Source organism: Erythrolamprus reginae, chromosome Z, assembly GCF_031021105.1.
Source record: "Erythrolamprus reginae isolate rEryReg1 chromosome Z, rEryReg1.hap1, whole genome shotgun sequence".
Taxonomy (NCBI): domain Eukaryota; kingdom Metazoa; phylum Chordata; class Lepidosauria; order Squamata; family Dipsadidae; genus Erythrolamprus; species Erythrolamprus reginae.
This window is the reverse complement of record NC_091963.1, coordinates 107,687,046-107,710,151: the sequence shown is the minus strand read 5'-3', so window position 1 is coordinate 107,710,151 and position 23,106 is coordinate 107,687,046. Positions and strand designations below refer to the sequence as shown.

The 23,106-nt window shown below is 40.7% G+C and overlaps 1 protein-coding gene across 1 annotated transcript; it reads left to right on the top strand.

Moving 5' to 3' along the window:
• The first annotated feature begins 2,291 nt into the window (after positions 1-2,291).
• Positions 2,292-12,133, top strand: LOC139154337 (keratin, type I cytoskeletal 19-like). Its single transcript, XM_070728794.1, has 8 exons — positions 2,292-3,038; positions 3,872-3,954; positions 4,311-4,467; positions 6,444-6,605; positions 7,288-7,413; positions 7,875-8,101; positions 9,803-9,933; positions 12,072-12,133. The coding sequence occupies exons 1-7, from the start codon at positions 2,292-2,294 to the stop codon at positions 9,915-9,917; spliced, it is 1,617 nt and encodes a 538-aa protein (XP_070584895.1). The 3' UTR covers positions 9,918-9,933; positions 12,072-12,133.
• The last annotated feature ends 10,973 nt before the right edge of the window (positions 12,134-23,106 follow it).

The window sequence follows — 23,106 nt, the reverse complement described above, 5'->3', positions numbered from 1 at the left end:
TATAACTTATGGAGGATCTGATCCATTATACAATTTCCTCCAGTTAGGCCTTTTCAAGGAGAAAATCTATCTACATAGTCACTTGACTACAAAGTCAATAACAATCTTCATGGCACAAAATAAACCAACCAATAAGGATTAGAACAGAAGAACTCGTTTTTCCCATTTGAGATACTTCCTGTCAACATTTGATTAACAGGATGACTTGTTTTTCATTTGCCTGGAAGTACAGTATGAGGAATGCAGCTTCTCCCTATGGAATTTTATTTTATCAAAAATATAAAAGCAGTGTTAAACCAACATTGTCCTACTGTTCTACTTTCCTGTTGCCTAATTTACTTCTACTTTTACTTACTTTGTTAATGTTTATGTTTATGCCAATACCTACTACCTTGTACATGTTTGACAAAATAAATAAATAAATAGAAGCTAATACACAACAACAATGCAAGTTATGAGCCTTTTAGAGAAGGTTAGAGCTGATCATTTTGCTCTAGTGGCTACATGGATGTTACTCAGCACCTGAGTCTGCCTACATTGCTATAGAAAGTTCAGGTGAATGCCTTTTTGGCAATGATAAAACAAAATCCAGCCCCACTACATTCCTAGACTTTGTGACAATGACTTTCCTAAATCAATTTACAAAGAGTAAATGGTTTAAATGGATAAATATCTATCTTTTCAACTTTCATGGCATAATAAATAGGAAAGTATTGCTCTTTCATTTAATCCAAACTTTCATCCATTTTATGAACATCTGAGAAACTATATAGGCAACAATATTGTTGGGATACAATGTTCATCAAAAGAATAAGATTAATATCAAGGTAATGACTTTTCCCAAATCAAATATGTCAGCAACTAAGAAACACATTAGCCAAGCCATATGCATCTTTAAGCAAAACCACAAAATGTTGTTTGAATTATTTCACTGAACAAGAAGTGCTATTAGATTCAAAGATGAGAATAAATTGAAAAATGAGATAAGAAGCAAAATGTGAGTAGGTTCTAACATTAGGTAGAGAGCTGATGTAGTCAAAACACTGTGCCATCACTCCCATCAAGGATAATTTACAGAAGAATGGAAGAGACCTGTAATCAATTTGCTGCTTGAAATTCTTATGAAATTCTCTGCTTCATGAGTACTGTATTTTCACATGAATAGTGCCATATTATTTACAGTCCACACTATTTTTGAGTTTCTTTTATAGCTCGCTTTATTATTTGGGGTCAATTCTGTAGTTGGATACCTGACTAATGAATGATAGCAGCCGATAATCTGCTCTGACAAAATAAGATTTCTGGGTTTGATTCTGATGCAGGTCCCTATTCCACCATTAGATAGGAAAAACATTACAAGATAAGGAGTTATATACCTGAATATATTATATATATCATCCAGGTGTAGCGACATTGAAAAATCATTCAGGTATAAATTAAGAATGCAGAATACAGATGCTAATATGAAACAGTTAGGTGATCCTTGCCCCATTTAGAGATCATGACAATGATACATAATCCATGTCCTGATCTGATGATTTCAAAGCAGGGAAAGGAAATGAAATCACTTTCACCTGAGATTAAAACATCTCTCTTCTCTGCCTATTCTATTAGAGCATCAGGAGTAATGTGAATCGTCCTCTTAATTTTAGAAAGTGACTAAATTTAAATTGGATTGTTTCTGGCCCAAATCCAGCATCTTAACCACAAAAATTTGCTGGCCCGCTCTTGAGATGTCAAAAATGTGTGTGGAGAGGGGACTTTGAAAGCATGCAATACTTTTAAATGAGAAGTTCATGAGGACTTTTGCCTTAACTCAGGTTGAATTTTACCCCAGGCTTAAATTGGCATGAGTCTACATTTTAGTTTCAGGAAAATAATAAGGTTGGATCCATAAAGCTTTGTTTCCTCTTGCAGGCAAAAGAGGCTATTATTCATTGCAGCATTTCTGTTTGTTGCCAACTATACTTCACAAAAAAACACACACATTATCTTCCTAATTTTCCCCCAGGGAGATGCTGACAAATGCAGCGTCTTCTTTGAATCCCATTGCATCTGCCAGGACCTTGCCTTTGGGAATTTAGCTTTGGTCTGAATAATTACAGCATCCTGTATTATGAGTTTAGAAGGGGGTGTGGGGAGAACCCCAGAAAAGAGCTCTGGCAGAACAGGTGACACCCGTTGAAAAAAAGTATAAATAGAGATAAGTGGGTAGTGGATTCAGCAGTCTTATTTTACGTCAAGTGGTGTCTCTTGCTTTCAGCTTAGCATTAAGGAACTTCTCTGCCACTATGAGCTGTGGTCCAAGACACACAGTCCTAACAGCTGGGAGAAACAGCAGTGGGAGCTGCAATGTTGGAGTGGGGGTTTCTTCTGTTGGTTCTGGGAGATATACTTCCTGTGGGATAGGCAATGAAAGAGCTAGCTTCTCCGGACGGAGTCATCTTGGGGGGAGAAGCCATTTCTCAACTGGCAGCTGCAGTGGGGCATTTGTTGGTGGTGGACATGCTGGGGCAAATAGTAGCTTTGTGGCCACCGCTCACATGGGGAATTCTGCTGCTAGAAGTGGTATGGTAGGTGGTGCTGCTGGTGGGCATGTAGGTATGCCTGGTGGGGTAGTAGGTGGTGCCCATGGTGGTATAGTTGGTGGCATGGGTGGTGTAGTTGGTGCTCCTCATCCTACTATGGTTGGTGCTCCTTGTGGAGTGGTTGGAGGTGTCCCTGCTGGCATGGTAGGTGGCATGTCTCATCCAGGTGTTGTTGGTGGCATGGGTGGTATGGTAGCTAATCCTGGAGCAGTTGCTGGATTGATTGGAGAACCTGTTTGTGGAGGTATTTTCTCTAATCTGGATGGGAAGATGACCATGCAGAATCTCAATGATCGTCTGGCCAGCTATCTAGACAAAGTTCGATGCCTGGAAGAGGAAAATGCTGAGCTTGAGTGCCGAATCAGAGATTTTTATGCCAAGCAGGGGCCCCTGTCTGAACCAAAGGACTATGGTCACTACCACCAGCAAATTGAAGATCTTAAAAATCAGGTAGATGCCAATTCTAAATATATTTTTTTTCATAATTTTCGCATGCGTTTGTTTGGGACAGTTGCAGATAATAAGCATTCCTGCTTAATTAAAGTTCACAATGCTGTAAATTTATTTTGCTGATTTCTAATGGTCAGTTTATTCTTCTGATCATCCATCATATCAAAAAATAAGAACCAATTAAATTTTTGTTAAGCTTGTTCTTGCATTCTAAATTGTGCAGACAGTCTGCTTTCCCAAAATAATGGTGGAAAGGGTTTGGTGATGTTACGACAATATTCTGTAATTTGGATTCGACAAATGAATGCAGAAATAAGAACAGTTTATTTCAAAGGACTATCAGAGGATTATTTACATTGGGTAGCACTCTAAATTTATCTTAAAATAATCTATAGATGCCGCTCCTATTGTATTATGTTGACATGCTGAGCTAATGAACTTTTTGGAAATTCAAGATTCTCTTGCTAGCATGGTACAAAACCATCATGAAATGCAATATCTAATCAATTTTCTGCATGGAAGCAGTTACCAGGGGCAAGAATTTTAGGCACCCTCAAGTTGATCTTTGGAAGAGGTGAAAATTAGCTTTGAATTAACTCCATTTTGGTCACCACTTCTAATCATTTACAAACTGTAGAGGATTCCCACTGATAGGCTTGCTGGATTATTCTTTTGTATTTTCAAATGACAATTTAGCTGCAAATGAGCATGTATCCATAAACTATTCAATGAACATCTGATACGGGTGGCTAGATTTTAATGCTAGAACTTTAATGAAAGGCAGAATCAATGTAGATTCACCAATGGACTTGTATTTTTTCCCATTTATCCAGCTTATTTGTGCAAGTGTGGAGAATAACAAACTCCTTCTCTGCATTGATAACAGCAAACTGACTGCTGATGATTTTAGATCCAAGTGAGTACTTTTCAGTAAATTAAGGGCAGATCAACTTAAAAATATTTGTTTTAGTGAAAGTGCAGGGCTACTTATGGAATTGCCTTGATGGGCACAGTAGATCAAGACTTTTAAAGGATAATGTCTTTTATTTCAGGCAGTAAGGCTAAAAGAACAATCTTGTCATTCTTTATTTTTGGGGTGTTACTTCTGCTATACCATAGTTTTCTCTAACTTAGAAATGCTTCAGATTTATGGGTCTCAATTTCCAGAATATCTTAGGCAATATGATTATTGTTGAGAATTCTGGGAGCTGAAATTCACATATACAATCCAACCAGCAAACTTTTCATTCTCCGCCACCCCTTATGGCTCAGGTATGAGACAGAATGCTGCCTCCGTCAGAATGTGGAGGCTGATATCAATGGACTGCATCAAATCCTGGATCAGCTGACTGCCTGCCGATCTGATCTGGATATACAATGTGAGAACTTGCAAGATGAACTATGCTGCCTAAGGAAAAACCATGAGGAGGTGAGTGCGATCATTTCCTCATTTAATAAAATCTAAATACATCATGGAAGATAATAATTACTTTATTTTAAAAAGTCAATAGACTTCTTCCTGGGTCAGGGTGGGAAGCTATAGACCAGAGGTCCCCAAACTTGGCAAATTTAAGGCTTGTGGACTTCAACTCCTAGAATTCTCCAGCCAGCTTCCCTATAAGATTTGCAGACTTCAATTCCTAGAATTCTGCTGGCTGGAGAATTCTGGGAGTTGAAGTCCACAAGTCTTAAAGTTACTAAGTTTGGGGACCCTGCTGTAGACCTTTAGGTCAATGTTTCTCAGCCTTGGACTTTTGCCAAAATGGCAGGCTGGGGAATTTTGTGTACTGATGTCCATACATCTTCAAGTGTCCAAGGTAAAAGAACACAGAGCAGTGACACTGAACTAAATTCATTCCTCACAAAGAACTATCTGATTGCAGCAGCTGCAATTAAGCATTGAATGGAGGCTCACAATTTCATCATCTCTATGCTAGGAGGATAGACAATTTTACTGAGTTCTATCCAGCAAAAATGTCAATATTGCAAAGAATAATAATTAAATGAAGTTTGTAAAGATGAACATGAACTAAAACACCTGAAATTAATATTTGATCAATTTTGCTAATGGGGACATGACAACTAAGGATCTTGCCATTTCACTAATATGGCATACTTGTACATATCATGCATTGCTATTTTAATATCATGATCACTGTAGATCAAGAATTAGCAACAAGATACCTGGTAGTACCATTCTTTGCATCTTAAAATTATCATTTTAATAAAATGTACAATATAAAAGAATTAGAACAACCAAAGTTCATAAATTAATTATTAGATTTTGGAATTCCTGAATGATTTGAAAAGCTGATGATAATGATAATTTATTAATATACATAGACATACCCAATTACTATATATTACTAAAAATAGGAAATGCTGGGAAAATAATAAATAGCACTATTAAAGTAAAGTTATAGTATCACCAATTTTTGTCCATCAAAAATTCATAGCATTTTATGCAAGAGAACAATCAAACTCAGGGAGTACCAAGGACCCTCAGACACTAATATTTACCTTGGGTTGCATGGCAATAAAAGACCTCTAGCACGCAATTTGCAGAAATACACTAGTTGGAGAGGCGGACAATATTTTCGATTTATATATGTCTGTGAACACCTATATTCTAAGTAAAAAAATTGAGAGATTTGCAGATGTTGTTGTGCTAATTCCTATCAACTTCAGCCATTCAGTAGAAACAATAATGGAAATTTCAATGGAGATTTTCACTCATCCAGGTTATGGTTGTCCCAAAGGCAACTGGACTTTATAGGGGTTTTGGGGGGGAGGGGGAGATGTTTAGCTTCTCATCCAAGAGGCTTCAGTGTTGAACAAGCTTCTTGGATGAGAAGTGAAAGTTTTTCAAAGAAAAAGGGGCATGCATAAGTGCCCCAGCATGCCTACTGCCCCTGTCCTAAGTTTCTCTCTTATTAGTACTAATAACATGTATATAAACATGTTATTTTTGTATGCTACCAATATGTACTTGACAAAAATAAATAAAATAAAATAAATAAAAAGTACCTTTGGGACAATAATAGAATTTGTATTCCAACAATCAGAGGTTTCTAGGGTCACAAGTTTTCTTTAGTTCAAAGGTGAGTCAGCTAGATGCCCTTTTAAGCAGCAAAGAAAATATTTCAACTGAACAGCAGTATATACTGGAGAAATTAACTGCAGATTCTTCCTTTCATTTGCACCATCAATGGGTCAACATGTTTTAAATAAGGGGACTACTACAGCCCCAGAAGCAATACAACTTGCTTCTTTGAAATTGATCTGCCCTTTATAATCTCCATCAACTTCAGTTAACCAGATCGTTAGAAAGTTCACTTTGGTTAAGGTGAGTTGAACAGAAAAAAGAAATATCCAAATGCCAAGCACTTTCTTTTCTTTGAGTAGGAAGTTGTCTGCCTGAAGAACCAGGCCTCTGGAGATGTCAGTGTGGAAGTGAATGCCTGTCCTGGGCCAGATCTTAAGAAAATCCTGGAGGAGATGAGATGCAAATATGAATCAATGATTGAAGGAAACCGCAAGGAAGTAGAAGCATGGTATGAATCCAAGGTAGGTGAAATATCAGTTTTTCTGGAACATATCAGATATGCTTGACCAACTCTCATATTCACCAAATAGCATGGGAATTGAATCTCAACACCTCTGAGGTCATATAAGATAGCATTGTTTTATAGAATTTTTTTGAGTAGGCTGCAACAATAATACAAGTTTTTGATTGCTGAGTCTTAATTGGAGAAAGATGGTTCTGTAAAAGAATCAATGAAAGGCTTCACCAACACTTGAATTGAATTTGGGAAGCAAAATTAAATAATGTAACTAGAAAAGTAGAGGCGTCAACAAGTTTTACCAAGATAAGCCATACTTTGATAAGCTGCAGTTTTTTAGTGGTCCTTAGAACTAGAAAACACTTCACAGATAGGAAGTGATGAGGACTCTCAGATTTTAAACCAATTCTATTTTGGAAGTACAACCCCATCAAAACAGAAAAACTCCAGAAATGGTTGATTCCTGAACTCCAAGCCATATGGTTGAAACCAAACTTCTTCTTCCCTATTTAAACTCTTACAGTTTACAGATGATCCTGATAGATAATAGAAAGTCAGTGAGTCAGTCAGTCAGTCAGTCCAAATCTTCCTAGGAATTTTTTTAGTGAAACTTTCTTTGGATTAACTCAAGAGTTAAACTGTATATATTGCTCAGCTATATTTCCCTTTAATGTTATGCCCTCCAGATTGAGGAGGTGAATCGTGATGTCTGTACCAGCAGTCAGGAGATTGAAGAAAGCAACAACAAGGTCACTGAATTAAGACGCCAACTACAAGCCCTGGAGATTGAGTATGATGCCCAATGCAGCCTGGTAAGAGATCCAAAGAGTTGGAGGCACTTAGATGGCATAAACTGCAGCAGACAGAGCACTGCTGCGTCATGTATATGCAAGGTCCACTTTATGTTAGTCATTCTCTCTCATCCCCAGGATGTGACACCTAATCCCCAGACTTCTGGCCCTAAACTAGATTCTCAAATATGCAGCCTTGACCTGCCAAAGGAAAAAAATGAGACATAAATTAATAATCCATAAAAGATTAATCATAGCTTTGTTTCATTTCTGCTAAAATGGAGAAAGCAGGTGGGAGGGGACGATGGAAGCAGAAATTGAAGATTGCATACATGATTTGGGTTCTCTAAGATCCTTTAAGAAACTTTCATTCAGCTTCATGTTGTACTTTCTGTTTGTACTGCAAACTCTCAGCATCCCATTAAACCCTAACACACACACACACCCTTTAACAATAATTTATGTCCTCTTCCATTTGTCAGAGGGACACCTTGGAAGGTTCCCTGGGTGAAACTGAGCTTCGTTATAACAGTCACTTGGCTGAGCTTCAGGAGCGGATCTCCTGCCTGGAGCAGCAGTTGGCAGAACTGCGGTCAGAGATGGAATGCCAGAACCATGACTACACAGAGCTCTTGGACGTTAAAAGCCGCTTGGAGAAAGAGATTGCAACCTACCGCGGCTTGCTGGAAGGGGGACAACATGACATTGTGTAAGTAGCATCTAGATATAATGAGGTTCCCAATAAACCCTTGAATGGAAGTTTTAGTTAAAATAAAATAGGAGACTAGCCCAGATGATTGGCACCTGATGAATTGTAAAGACTTGGTGCTGCAGGATCCAATGTGGAAATGGTCTCTAGTACGAGTCTGAAAGCTCAGATGACTAAACCTGTTTCCCGTGACCCTAAGGTTGGATCCTGCAGATTATCCTGGGACATGTGCATTCACACTTGGTGTAATTTATGTAGAAATGTCAGTAGGGTGACCTACAAATAGGGCAATTTAAGTTGTACCATATTGTTGCTTTAGAAAAAATTATCATTCTTCCATTTATAGCGAATGGAGGCCCATTCCAGGGAGTGTGAACTCCAGGGTTACTCCAAAAATTGCTGTGGAATGATTGGTATTGCAAGATGTTACATAAATGCTTTACCTTTGAAGGATTTAGATATAGTTTTAAATACCGTGAGGATCACATTGAAATAACTTGTTTCAATATGGTCCTTATTCCTTCTTTGTCTTGGCTCCAGGTATTTTGGAATGTGGTCTCATTTTCACTCTTTTCAAGGGTTCTACTCCACAATCTAGAATAGGGAAATTATTCTTCTGAAGTTTGGAAATGTTTTCTGAGAGAATGAAGATTGGCACTTGACGTATTATTATGTTTTTAGGCTAGCCTCGCAGGCAGTTTAGATATGGAAAATGTATAGGTTGCAATCATCAGGATTGGTAAGAGAACCTCCTAAAATCAAGATGGTGATAGTCACATCCAATTTTTAACCAATCCACTGCTGTTGCCCCTGATTTCTACTCCTATTTATATACAGTATATATCTTGGGCAACCCATTTCTTCTTAAGTCAACTAACCCCCTTGATTTTAGAATTAGAATCTTAGAGTTTTCTCTTATCATTAGTGATCCTTATCTTGCCATTATTGCCTTTATTCCCATTCATGAAGGTCACCTGCCTTTCTCCACAGTAATTGATAGCAAAGGTGAACAGACTCTATATATTTTGAAACTACCCTTGCATAATGTTTAAATTAGGGGGAAATGGTGCTTTAACATGGGTACACCTAAGAACCTAATGGATAGGTTTGAGAATCAGCATCAAGGGAACACAGCAGAAATATGATGTTGCCAGGGCATGTTTGCAAGTGATTGGGGGGAAATGGGAAAGGCCTCAAGGTGCTTCTTGGGAGACTGTAGTCTCTGACAAAAACCATCTGATAAGGAAGCTGCAATAATAGATTAGCCTTGGGAAAGGATTTGGGCTAATCAATCTCCAAAATATCTATCAGTTCTTACCATCTATAATTCTGTGATTCTACTTGGGTGTCTGGCATAATGAATCCAACAAGGGAGGAATGCTAAATCTACAGGCATTGCTTTGAAAAATGTTACTGTATATTTTTGCTTGGACAAGTGTCCTCACAGAATTCCTCAATGAAAACCAAGTTTTCAGAAGGCTGCAAGGCAAATTTTATAAACTGGAATTGTTAGTTCACTTAAGTTTCTGTAGTAGGAAAAGAATGTACTTTGAGATCATCCCCTTTTAGTGAATGCCAGGAAGTTCAGGAAATTAGATGTGAAAACAGCTGACGTTGGTTGGGTGTTGGTGAATACTGGTTTCTAGTGACTTATTTGTTTTTAATTTAATATCATTTTCTCTCTCTGTCTCCCCTCTACAGTGGTGGTGGAGGAGTCAATAGAAACAGCAGTACATCAGGTGCAAGATCCAGTGAAGCTCGGTCATCCCATACTTATGTGACCCATTCATGCCATGCAGCTCATTTGCATCACTAGATCATATGAACATGAGGTCAGAAGTATTTTTTTTTCTTGTTTTGCCATCTATGTCATGTGCTGGAACAAATGTCTAGGAGCTCCTCGGTCAAGGCCTGAGAAAAAATGTAAGAGAGGAAGCCTCAAGAAATTTGAGCTGTAGGTTGAATAAAAATATAGTTGAAAGTCCAGAACTGGATGGAATAATTCATAACTATAATCTCTTATGCACCCTGTTGAGTTAAATATAGAAATGTCAGTGAAGGGCTACCAAAAATTTTACTACCTCACTGTGGGCGTGGCTTATGCAGGATGCCCTGCATTTTCTTTCAACATCTTTCTGGGTAAATTAGGTGCTCTGGGGTGGAGCTCCATTTTTGCTACCCCACTGCGTTCCCCACCCCCATCCGGGCAGAAGCCCATCTCTGAGAAATATTTAGGTATTCCTCAACTTACATCATTCATTTCACAACCATTTGAAGTTATAATGGCACTGAAAAAAGTTACTTATCAGCAATCCTGATACTTATTTATTTATTTATTTTATTTATTCATTTGTCCAATACACAAATACATAGTAAGAAAAATAGACATGTAGTAATATATATGAGGGTGAAAGTTAACTTAGAGGAGAGGATATATGAAAGGAAGAGAATATATAAGATAGGTGAAAGAAAGGAAAGACAATTGGACAGGGGACGAAAGGCACACCAGTGCACTTATGTACGCCCCTTACTGGCCTCTTAGGAACCTGGAGAGGTCAATCGTGGAGAGTCTAAGGGAGAAGTGTTGGGGGTATGGGGTTGACACAATTGAGTCCGGTAATGAGTTCCACGCTTCGATAACTCGATTGTTGAAATCATATTTTTTACAGTCAAGTTTGGAGCGGTTCGTATTAAGTTTGAATCTGTTGCGTGCTCTTGTGTTATTGCGGTTGAAGCTGAAGTAGTCATATAACTCACAGAATCTCCATGGACATATGAAAAGAAATTTTTTTGGGATGCTTGGGAATTGGCATGAATTTACAATGCTTGCAATATTCCAGGGTCATATGATTACCTTTTACATCCTTCCCAATGGCTCCTGCTGAACAAAGGCAATAAAGGATTCCTTAAAAACCACACTATTCACTAAATAATACAGTGGTTTGCTTAACAATCATGGGAAAAATATCATAGAATTGGGTGTAATCACTAAACAACTACCTTGTCTGGCAATGGAAATTCTGGTTTGAGTTGTGGTTGTAAATCACCCTATAAACACAAATATTCCCATTTGAAGGCTTTCAGTCAGTTCCAAACTAAAATCTACTTTTCATTTATTTCATGGAAAATGAATTTGAAAACCAGCAAGGAGTTAATCATTTAATTTAATTAATTTCTTCATTTATGAAGCAGGAACATTTCATACCACAGGTTTTATACCAGTAAAGCTAGAGCACCTGCACTCATACTTACTAATTTAGTTTAGACTTGATAGATGCAACAAGACATTTTCTTTTTTAAGTCTAAAGAATGAAATACAATGAACAGAAGAACCTAACATGTGTCAACAATGAATAAGTTTGAAAAATCCTATGAAAAATATAAATATATGGTTTTTTTAAATAGTAATGTGGTCTCATCATAAGAATGATTCATAATATTGTTACTAAACACAAATATTTTTTAAGTTCTTCATCAATTCCAGCTATGACAATAGCAGCGTTACGGAAAGAGTTCCATAAAGAGATGTGCAGCAGGAAGCCTATAGGACATAAGAGAAAGAACTGTATGGCGAATGAGGTAGCATTCACATACATCTTCTTTCTCCTTTCTGAGTGTGGTCCACTCTTTTTTTTTAGATATCGTAAACTCCCATATATTTGTAACATTATCTTTCACTGAACTGAATGACAACTGATGGGAAATATACTGACCATGAAAACACTCTCTTTAGTAAATTTCCTGAAACATATCAAGGGCAAGGAAGACAGTATTTGAAAACAGTTTTCTTTCAGTCCCCCAACTTCAGCCCAGCCACACTCAGTTGAGTCTTCTTGTATGAATGTTGGTAGCTTTCAAAATATATTGCATATCACTGTCTGAAATTTTCTATTGGCTTGAGCACTTATGCACAGTAGCACTGGAAACTCTTTCTTGCAAGTAATTTCATCTTGTTTCTCTTTATTTTTAGACAACTGCAGGAGAAGGGACAGTGGGTCCTTTACCCCAATGAAGAATTGCTGAAAGTTCTTCCAACCTTCTGTCGCCTTACTATCCTGCGGTATTTTCAAAGCGGATGTGACAGCGTCCACTCCACTATCTCCTGCTGAGTCTTTCCCATTTTTCTGCAACATAGCATTGTTTTTTACCTAATAAGTATCAGTGCCGTGGTTGCCTATCCTCTGACCACTGAAAACAACAAAAATATCCAAAATAAATCTGCTTTGCTCTTGTTGACATCAAAGGACTATGTGTATTAGATGTGTCTTTTCTTATCAAAAGTAAAATAAGTTAATAAGGCCAATCACCATGTCATCTTAAGAAAAGAAAGTTGTCTAGTACTTTCAAAGCATATCAGTTCTTTGAATAAGGGTAACAAAAAGATATAAATTAGAATATATTTGCACTTATACAATAAATGAATGGATACTTGTAAATAAACAAGAAATTTAGAAGAATACACATGTCTGTTCATATAGGACAGAATGCCATAATAAATAATAAAGAATCCTTCACTCTAATTCTAATAAAGAATTAGAACTTTATGTGTCTGATGCCAGTGATCATCTGCATTTTTCAATCCAACTATGATAGCCTTAAGGAAAACATCTACAAAAACATCTACAAAAATTAGATCATTTGATATGAATACTTTGGCACTTAGGTCATATCAAATGATCTAAGCGCCAAAGCCCACTGCAACAATATCACCAAAAAGACTTCAAGAGTTGTTAACCTAATTCTACACAGCTTCTGCTCCAGTAATCTCACACTACTAACCAGAGCATACAAAACTTTCGCCAGACCAATCCCTGAATACAACTCATCTGTCAGGATTCAGGAAGCTTCCCTGAACCCTCTGGAGTGCAAAAAACAGCACAACTGCAAACCAGAAGTAAATTTTCCTGAACTTCCGGTTTGGGCATTTTTTTCATTTACCAAGCTGCGCATGCATGGGGCTGAGGGGTGTTTTTGCACATGCGTGGGGGCAATGCCGGGGCCATGTGTGGGGGGAGGGAAGGGGTGTGAGTATGTGCATGTGTGCACACTCTCATTACCCCCTTTTGGCACACACACACAAAAAAGTTCACAATCACTGGTCTATACTGTTGATACTGTATTGTAAGAGGTGGTAGTATAGAGGGTTTCTCTTAAACTTTACCACCATTTCTATGGTTTTGAGCGTACTTAGTTCATGATTATTTTGATTGCACCACAAGGCCAATTGTCCAACCTCCTGTCTGTATACGGTTTCATCATTGTCTTCAATGAAACCAATCATTGTTGTGTCATCTGCAAAGTTCAGAACTTTAATATATGGATCTTTTGAGATGCAGTCATTGGTGCACAGAGAGAAGAGAAATGGAGAAAGCACACAGTCCTGGGGGGTTCCTGTGCTAATTGTACAGGTATTTGATGTGATTTTGCCTAGCTTCACCTGCTACTTCCTGCCTGTTAGGAAACTTATGATCAGGTAAAGCTAGTTGATTTAGTTATAAGGACATCTGGAATGATGGCATGGAATGTAGTTCAAAATAAGTATGAAATAATGTAATTTGAAGCAAAACACATTCCTACTTTTACATATTTTTATTTTCATGTATTTGCTGAGATGATGGAATTATGGTGGCATATTATTCAGTACAAATGTTTACCAATGTAACATTTCAGTGAAAAGGCAAAGTCAGTGCTGCGACTCCATGACGGGTCCCGTCAACTAAACAATGTCGGTTGGCGGGCCCCAGGGGAAGAGCCTTCTCTGTGGCGGCCCCGACTCTCTGGAACCAACTCCCCCCAGAGATTAGAACTGCCCCCACCCTCCTTGCCTTTCGTAAACTCCTCAAAACCCACCTTTGCCTTCAGGCATGGGGGAACTGAGATACCTTCCCCGGGCCTACACAATTTATGTATGGTATGTTTGTATGTATGTCTGCTTAATAATGGGTTTTTAAAAATATTTTAAATTGTAAATTATTAGATTTGTTATGAACTGTTTTATTGTGTTGTGAGCCGCCTCGAGTCTATGAAGAGGGGCGGCATACAAATCTAATAAATAAAATAAAATTATGTTCACAGGGGGAAAGTAAAAATCTAGATGATGAGAGGTGTCATCATAGCCTCAGCTCTGCCCCTTTTGTGTATGTATGTAATGCTGATTAAATACAACAGCCAGCATTTTGCAAATTATGACCTCCCCTAAGAGTATTGTTGTAGGGAATCATAAAAGGAAGATTAAAAAAATAAAACTGACCATTATTCTATCCTGTTCTATGTCTGGAACTTCTTGCAGACATTTCAACAATCTTGGAGGGGACAAAAATTTGTATAGATCAACTACTCTGAAACAACAGATTTTCAAAGTTGAGTAGAAGGGATAGTGGATAATGAAGTTGAGTGATCCCATATGTCAATGGGAAGGATTTGTGAGTTGGGTACAGCTTATAGGCATGGAATTCACTATCCTGGCTTCAAAAAACATAACTGCAATCTGAAATAAAAATAATATATCTTTACCTTCATGAAGTTACGGTGCTTCAGAAGTTTGATGCATCCTTTTCAGACAAACCTCTTCACCACTATAACATTAATCATTTAAATTCATCTTAAGACTACCGTGAAATAAATTTTCCTGCAATTAACATGCTTCACTTATGGCTATTTATCAGCACCTTTCCATTTAACGTATGAAAAAAAAAGCAAACAAAAAATAGGCAGTTGAATTGTACAGCATTAAAATGCTATATTTTAACATAGCAAATGAAGGAAGCAAAATAGTTTACAAGTTATGCAAATTCTTCTAGCTATTGAATAATGAAATCACTTTGTTTCGAATACAGGATTTGTTGACCAAACCTGAAAGGTAATTTAGTCAATTCTGGGGAATACTGAAGTGTCAGCTGTCTGACAGAGCACATTAAATAAGCATATGCAAAATGACATTCTTCATTCACCCTAAATTTAGGTCACCAACTTGTGTGCAAAGCAGCCTCGTGAAACTGATTCAGCAAGATAAATATCAGCATGTCATCATCATTGTGGTCATTGTTATCATCATTGTCATTGTCATCATCAGCACTCTGTTTGTTAGGGGCCAAAGATGTATAAAAATTAATTTGGACCCCTTATTTTCATCTCTCCTCAGGTATCCAGAGAATACGAAAGTAATCAGCATCATACCAGAAAGCAGAGTTTCCAATGGGTGAAGTTTATAATGATACACAAGGGAAGTAATGATCTTAGCTTTCGAGCTCATATATCATTCATTTTGTTCAATGCCAATGAGAAAGAGGACATGTGTTGGAAAAAAATAAGATATTCTTATGACTTTGGAGAATATCTGTGAAAAATCAAGGGTTGTCCCCACTAAGCTGCCTTAACAGAAAATACTTTCTTATCACCAGAAATGCATGGCCAGCGGGTTTTACTGTTGGCCGAAGATTGCGCCCGGAGCTGGGAAAATGCAGCTTCTGTGAGGTGCAGCCGGTCCCGGGCTTCGATCTTGCTGATGGGCAAGATTGTTGGCTTTTGGCCATGTGCCAAGGTGCACGGTCTTCTTAGTAAGGAGGGTGGTCCCGGGCGTGCCCTATAAAAGGAGCGGCATCCTGGGACCTCCTCCTTTTTGCCCCAGCCATCCTGAAGCAAATACCCACCCGCCCTCCTCTGTCTTACAGTGTGCCTAAATAGGGTTGCCTCTGGGCCAAAGAGGAATTTTTTGTAGTCTCACCCACAGGTAGCGGCTGGTTTTTTGCCTATTCCGCACTGGCGTTAAGGATGGACTAGTTAGGGTGCAGCGCTATTCTAGCCATATATTTGGTCAATTTGGCTTTCGCTCTGGTCACTGGGGTTGGCAGGTTAGGGGGAGAAATGGGCAGTGCGTCCTCCTTTTGGGAATCCGGTTCTGGTGGGGGAGCAGAGAGGAGGGGTGGGACTGCTGCTCCGCCGGCTACGGTAGATAACATCAAATAATATAGGAACCCCTGGTTAATGCTATACAGGACTCGCAGTTTTGGAGAGGTGAGCATTTGCTGCCGAGGAGGACGCTCGCCCCCTGCTTCCCCCGCGCTGTTTCCACCCCTCTTTTACCCCAGAGTCGGCAGTTTGATCAGCTGGGCTCCGAAAATGGCGAATGCGGCAATGTGACGTTGCTGAGCCGCCTGTCATCTGCGGCATTGAGGCACACCGCCTGTTGCCTCCGTTTGTTATTATTTGTTTCGGAGGGACAGAGAGCAGAGAGAAGACAGAGCCGCAGAGGAAGACACTCCTCTATTCAATCTGAGGAGATTCTGATGCCCCCCCCTGCTCTGCAGCGTTTTGTAGGCTGTTTTCTTTCTCGCAAGGGAGATATCTCCAGGCAATCAGCTGGGGCTCGGATAATGGCGGCCCCCTGATGAGAACTGGAGCCGGCTGCCGCTTCGCCCATCTATTTGCTGCTTACCATCGGCTGTTGTTCGCTGTTTCTTTTCCTTGCGCTGAGTCATCTGCTTGCTGCTGCTGCCTTAAGTGGTTGTAATATTATCGGAACTGAGCAAGCCAGCCGTATCCTCCCCATTGAACTGGATGGTCCTGAAAAGCCGTGGCGCCAGATGGTGGGGGCGCCCGGTATCGGAGGGGCCATCGGAATAGGTGGACTTACAAGGAAGGAGGAGACCGAGTCGGAGCCAGAGATTGAAACTCATTTTACTGAGACCACATGGAGTCTGTACTAAAACCATATAAGACTGTAGAGGGACTGGAGACTGGGAGCAGAGGAGGAAAAGTGATTGTGGATCCAGAGAAAGAACTGAGAGTGCCAGCCAGTGGCAGTGGCTGGCACCAAAGATCCCAAGATCCTGGAAAACAATATACTTGGACTTCTCCTTGGTCATTGAACTTTTCTCTCCAGAACTCACTCTTTAGAACTTGTGCTGTATTGCTGACCTCATGGAATATCATCTTAATTATTTCCTATATTTTTTGCACTCTAGAACTTTAGCACTTTATAACTTTAACGATTTTTTAATAATTATATGTTATTCTATTAAGATCTTGAGAATAACTTAGTGTTAATTGGTATCCTATTTTAGTGTAATTGATTTTTATATTGTTTTTTAATTGAATCTATATTGAATTTTTAATAATTAATATTTTAGCTAATTTATTAGAAGGGGTTTTTTTGTTTTTTGTTTAAACTAATGAATTATTGGGGTGGGTATGATGATATGTATGAAATGAATGATTGTTATGGGTGGGCTGGGTGGAACTTTGGTATGGATGAAATAAATGGAAATGGTATGAATGATTTGATTAGCCTACCTGACACTGGAGAGGCAGGAGGGGGGGGGCACCGATATCTGAGGTGGTAGAGGGTCGGAATATTCCGGTCCTGCTGGGGAGAGGCAGATATGGCGGGGGCCACAGAGCTAGCCGTTCCAGGGGAACGAGAGATCGTTGCTTAATAACGATCCCTTGTTCCGGCTTTGTGAACCCAATCCTGGGTGCTGGTGATGAGTGTAATTCTGGCCCTGGGCTCAAGCTGCTGCTACTCAATGCCAGGTCGGTGGTAAATAAAGCTCTCCTCATCCGGGATCTGATCCTGGATGAGGAGGCCGACCTGGCATGTGTTACTGAAACCTGGCTGGGCCCAGAGGGAGGAGTTCCTCTCTCTGAAATTTGCCTAGCTGGGTTTCAGATATGGCATCAGCCTCGACCCCAGGGAAGGGGGGGAGGAGTGGCTATTATAGCCAGGGAGAGCCTTGGCTTGCGTAGACTCATTGCTCCAGAGATTGCGGGCTGCGAGTCCCTCCTGGTGAAGTTGGACTTAGGGGTCCAGGTGGGCTTGTTTCTTACGTACCTGCCTCCCAGCTGCATGTCACAAGCCCTGCCTGTGCTACTCGAGGAGGTGGCCGGGTTGGCAGTGGGGTTCCCCAGACTTATTGTCTTGCGGGACTTTAACCTGCCGTCGCTCGGTGAAACCTCTGGACTGGCACAGGAGTTCATGGCCACCATGACAGGCATGGACCTGACCCAAGTAGTACAGGGTCCGACTCATGAGGGGGGGCATGCACCCGACATGGTATTCCTCTCTGAGCAACTGAGTAATGGTCTGAGACTAAGGGGCTTAGAAGTGTTGCCTTTGTCATGGTCAGACCATTTTCTACTGCGGCTTGACTTCCTGGCTCCAATCCTTCCCCGCAGGGAGGCAGAACCGATTAAGCTGTTCCGCCCCAGATGCCTGATGGATCCAGAGGGCTTTCAGAAGGCACTTGGGGTTATTCCAGATACACTCGTACACAGTTCGGCAGAGTCTCTGGCTGAGGCCTGGAACAAGGCTGCAACGGAGGCTCTTGACCGAATTGCGCCGTTGCGACCTCTCCACGGCACTAGACCCCGTAGAGCTCCATGGTTCAACGAGGAGCTCCGGGAGTTGAAACGCCAGAAGAGACGTCTAGAGAAGCGATGGAGGAAGAGTAAGTCCGAATCCGATCGAACACTTGTAAGAGCACATGTTAAGACTTACAAAGTGGTGCTCAAGGCAGCAAGATGCGCGTATCATTCCGCCTTGATTGCATCAGCGGAATCCCGCCCGGCCGCTCTGTTTAGGGTGACCCGCTCCCTTCTTAATCAGGGGGGAGTTGGGGAGCCCTTGCAGAGTAGTGCCGAGGACTCGACTCTAATTGGAATACAGAGTCGACTGACAATGAGTCAGTTGAGGTGACTGGGGCACGTACTTGTCCACCTGTCTGGGAAGAGTTTGATCTGGTGACACCTGATGAAGTGGACAAGGCCATTGGAGCTGTGAGTTCCGCCACCTGTTTACTGGATCCGTGTCCCTCCTGGCTGGTTTCGGTCAGCAGGGAGGTGACACGGAGCTGGGTCCAGGAGATTGTCAACGCTTTTTTGGGGAGGGGGTCCTTCCCGGATCCCTACAAGGAGGCACTTGTGCGTCCCCTCCTCAAGAAGCCTTCCCTGGACCCAGCCATTCTCAATAACTTTCGACCAGTCTCCAACCTTCCCTTTATGGGGAAGGTTGTTGAGAAGGTGGTGGCGCTCCAGCTCCAGCGGTCCTTGGAAGAAGCCGATTATCTAGGTCCTCAGCAGTCAGGATTCAGGCCCGGCTACAGCACGGAAACTGCTTTGGTCGCGCTGATGGATGATCTCTGGCGGGCCCGGGACAGGGGTTTATCCTCTGTCCTGGTGCTTCTTGACCTCTCAGCGGCTTTCGATACCATCGACCATGGTATCCTTCTGCACCGGCTGTAGGGGTTGGGAGTGGGAGGCACTGTCCTTCAGTGGTTCTCTTCCTACCTCTCTGGTCGGTCGCAAGTCGGTGTTAGTGGGGGGTCAGAGGTCGACCTCTAGTTTACTCCCTTGTGGGGTGCCTCAGGGGTCGGTCCTCTCCCCCCTACTATTTAATATCTACATGAAACCGCTGGGTGAGATCATCCAAGGGCATGGGGTGAGGTATCATCAGTATGCAGATGATACCCAGATTTACATCTCCACCCCTTGTCCAGTCGGTGAATCAGTGGAAGTGATGTGCCGGTGCCTGGAGGCTGTTGGGGTCTGGATGGGTATCAACAGACTCAAGCTCAACCCGGATAAGACGGAGTGGCTGTGGGTTTTGCCTCCCAAGGACAATTCCATCTGTCCGTCCGTCACCCTGGGGGGGGGAGTCACTAACCCCCTCAGAGAGGGTTCGCAACTTGGGCGTCCTCCTCGATCTACAGCTCACATTAGAGAAACATCTTTCAGCTGTGGCGAGGGGGGCATTTGCCCAGGTTCGCCTGGTGCACCAGTTGCGGCCCTATTTGGACCGGGAGTCACTGCTCACAGTCACTCATGACCTCATCACCTCAAGGCTCGACTACTGTAATGCTCTCTACATGGGGCTACTTTGAAAAGTGTTCGGAAACTTCAGATCGTGCAGAATGCAGCTGAGAGAGCTATCATGGGCTTTCCTAAATTTGCCCATGTCACACCAAAACTCCGCAGTCTGCATTGGTTGCCGATCAGTTTCTGGTCATAATTCAAAGTGTTGGTTATGACCTATAAAGCCCTTCATGGCACTGGACCAGAATATCTCCGGGACCGCCTTCTGCCGCACGAATCCCAGCGACCAGTTAGGTCCCACAGAGTTGGCCTTCTCCGGGTCCCGTCAACTAAACAATGTCATTTGGCGGGACCCAGGGGAAGAGCCTTCTCTGTGGCGGCCCCGACCCTTTGGAACCAACTCCCCCCAGATATCAGAGTTGCCCCCACCCTCCTAGCTTTTCGTAAGCTCCTTAAAACCCACCTCTGTCATCAGGCATGGGGGAATTGACATGTTCCCTCCCCCTAGGCTTATAAAATTTATGCATGGTACGCTAGTGTGTATGATTGGTTTTAATTTGTGGTGTTTTTTAAATTAATTTAAATATTGGATTTGTCTTACATTGTATTGCTATTGCTGTGAGCCGCCCCGAGTCTGCGGAGAGGGGCGGCATACAAATCTGATTAAAATAAAAAAATAAAAAAATAAAAAATCTTTTCAAAGATGATGGGCCGCCTCTCGCCAGGAACTATAGGTTTGCACGATCTCGGGGATTGGAGAGGGTATGCCCATGGGACCCATCTAATCCAATTTCCCAAAGGGGATTGGAGGGTGAGCTACTCCCACATGGTATAAGGGCGTGGCTCGGATCCAGGCGAAGGTGGCTACCTTTACCTGGTTCAGCAAGGAGTTATGCCCCATAGTTGCCAAGGAATGTTTTTAATGTAATTTTCCACCCCATTAGTTTGATTGCCCTCTGCAGGTCATTTTGTTTCACTTGTTTATAACTTTTAAAGTTACATTATTTAAAGTTATGTTAATTTAAATGAAGTGCCCCAATTTAAATTCCAGCTCTTGTCTCCGCGTTGTTATTCTGCTTCTGGTGCAATACTAAATAGCATGAGATTTGCATATTTTGGCGTTATACTACAGCTTAAGATATAGGACATCTTCAAAAATTTCAAAAATCTGAGGTATGCAAAATGTTTGGAACTATTTGAATCCTTGGGGTTGCCCACATTTATTGAAAGAGATCTAGGGCGAAGATAGCAGGAATTATGGAATCAGAAGTGGCTCTAGCACAGAAATTGATGGCTTCTGAATGAAAACCATCAGTATATAAAGTTATGGATCTGGACAGAAAGTAAAATGCATAGGTACTTTAATATACTACTGGATAAGGCATAATTATATTGGTCAGTATAACCTGATACAGTTCCTTGTCTTCTACTTCCTATACACACATAATAGTTAAATTGCAAGTGAAAAAGCGTATAGAATGTCAAGAGGACCCTCCCCAAAGCATGTAAAATAGCTAACTGGTCCAGCAGTTTATTTATTTTTTTTCAACATGGAGCTCAGAAGACATCCTTCCCTGCATCAGGCAACTGGTGTTAGTTTAGGAGGCTCCAGGTCAATGGAATGGGGCCCATCTTCTGTTATTTTGCCTCTCAAAATTTGTCCACTGAAGCAACTGACTCACTTGATTTAAAAGAAGGGAATAGCACTGTATGCTTTAATTCAGAATGATGATTAATCATACCCTTTCATGTCCTAGCCTCAGAAGCATTAGTAAATACAACGGCTAAGATTTGTATCTCTAATAGCATACAAAATTACACCTATCATGAATAGACATACACCCAAAGCAAAACAAAATGCCACACTATATAATTAAGTCTTAGTATTTATACTTCTGATCTCTTTCACATTAGTTTCATTTTTAACAGACCACAGCTGCCTATTGGCCCTTAAAGCAATTTCTGGTGTCTCTAGAGTCTTCTTGTTCATACAGCCAATATAAAGTAAATATTGACTGATATTTTTTTTTTCCAATATACCTTTCTTTTTTTAAGAGAGCACTTTAATGAGCACATTATCAAAACGGAATATCTTTCAACAAAGCAGATGGAAAACAAAGAAGAAAGACAGTGCAGTCTGGCGGTAGGAAAAGCAAGTAGGATGCTTGGCTGCATAGCTAGAGGTATAACAAGCAGGAAGAGGGAGATTATGATCCCACTATATAGAGCGCTGGTGAGACCACATTTGGAATACTGTGTTCAGTTCTGGAGACCTCACCTACAAAAAGATATTGACAAAATTGAACGGGTCCAAAGACGGGCTACAAGAATGGTGGAAGGTCTTAAGCATAAAACGTATCAGGAAAGACTTAATGAACTCAATCTGTAGAGTCTGGAGGACAGAAGGAAAAGGGGGGGGGGGGACATGATCGAAACATTTAAATATGTCAAAGGGTTAAATAAGGTCCAGGAGGGAAGTGTTTTTAATAGGAAAGTGAACACAAGAACAAGGGGACACAATCTGAAGTTAGTTGGGGGAAAGATCAAAAGCAACATGAGAAAATATTATTTTACTGAAAGAGTAGTAGATCCTTGGAACGAACTTCCAGCAGACGTGGTAGATAAATCCACAGTAACTGAATTTAAACATGCCTGGGATAAACATATATCCATCCTAAGATAAAATACAGAAAATAGTATAAGGCCAGACTAGATGGACCATGAAGTCTTTTTCTGCCATCAGACTTCTATGTTTCTAAAGACAAACAATTCTGCTTTCAGTTGCCATCCGTATCAGCTATGACTGTTGAAGGAAAAACAGACTCCAGAAAAATCGTTTAAATGGTCTTGAAAAAGAATGCATCCCTAAAGAGTATGACAGACTCCTGTGAGAAAAACAGCAAGTTGAGAAGCTTCAGCAGTCCTAATAAAATAACTTATTACATTTACTCACTGCCTGATCGCTGATGACTAGGGCAGAGAGAAATGTTTTGAAGCATTTCCTTTTAAATGCATGGAAATGTTTAGGAATTTTGTTTTGTCCATTTGGAAGATATGCATTTAAATATTTAGCCAGAATATTAAAACACTCTGAGAATGAGAGAAAAACTGTGTGAAGTATGAATTAGAACATGAGGCATGTTAGTTATTATTTGACAATTAAAAGTTTGTTAATTTTTTTATTTTAATATCCCAAA

Excerpts from the sequence above, each read along its gene's own strand:
- LOC139154337 (XM_070728794.1), top strand. The coding sequence starts at position 2,292 with ATGAGCTGTGGTCCAAGACACACAGTCCTAACAGCTGGGAGAAACAGC. Across the intron at positions 3,039-3,871 it reads TTGAAGATCTTAAAAATCAG|CTTATTTGTGCAAGTGTGGA; the intron begins GTAGATGCCAAT and ends CCATTTATCCAG. Across the intron at positions 8,102-9,802 it reads GGGGGACAACATGACATTGT|TGGTGGTGGAGGAGTCAATA; the intron begins GTAAGTAGCATC and ends TCCCCTCTACAG.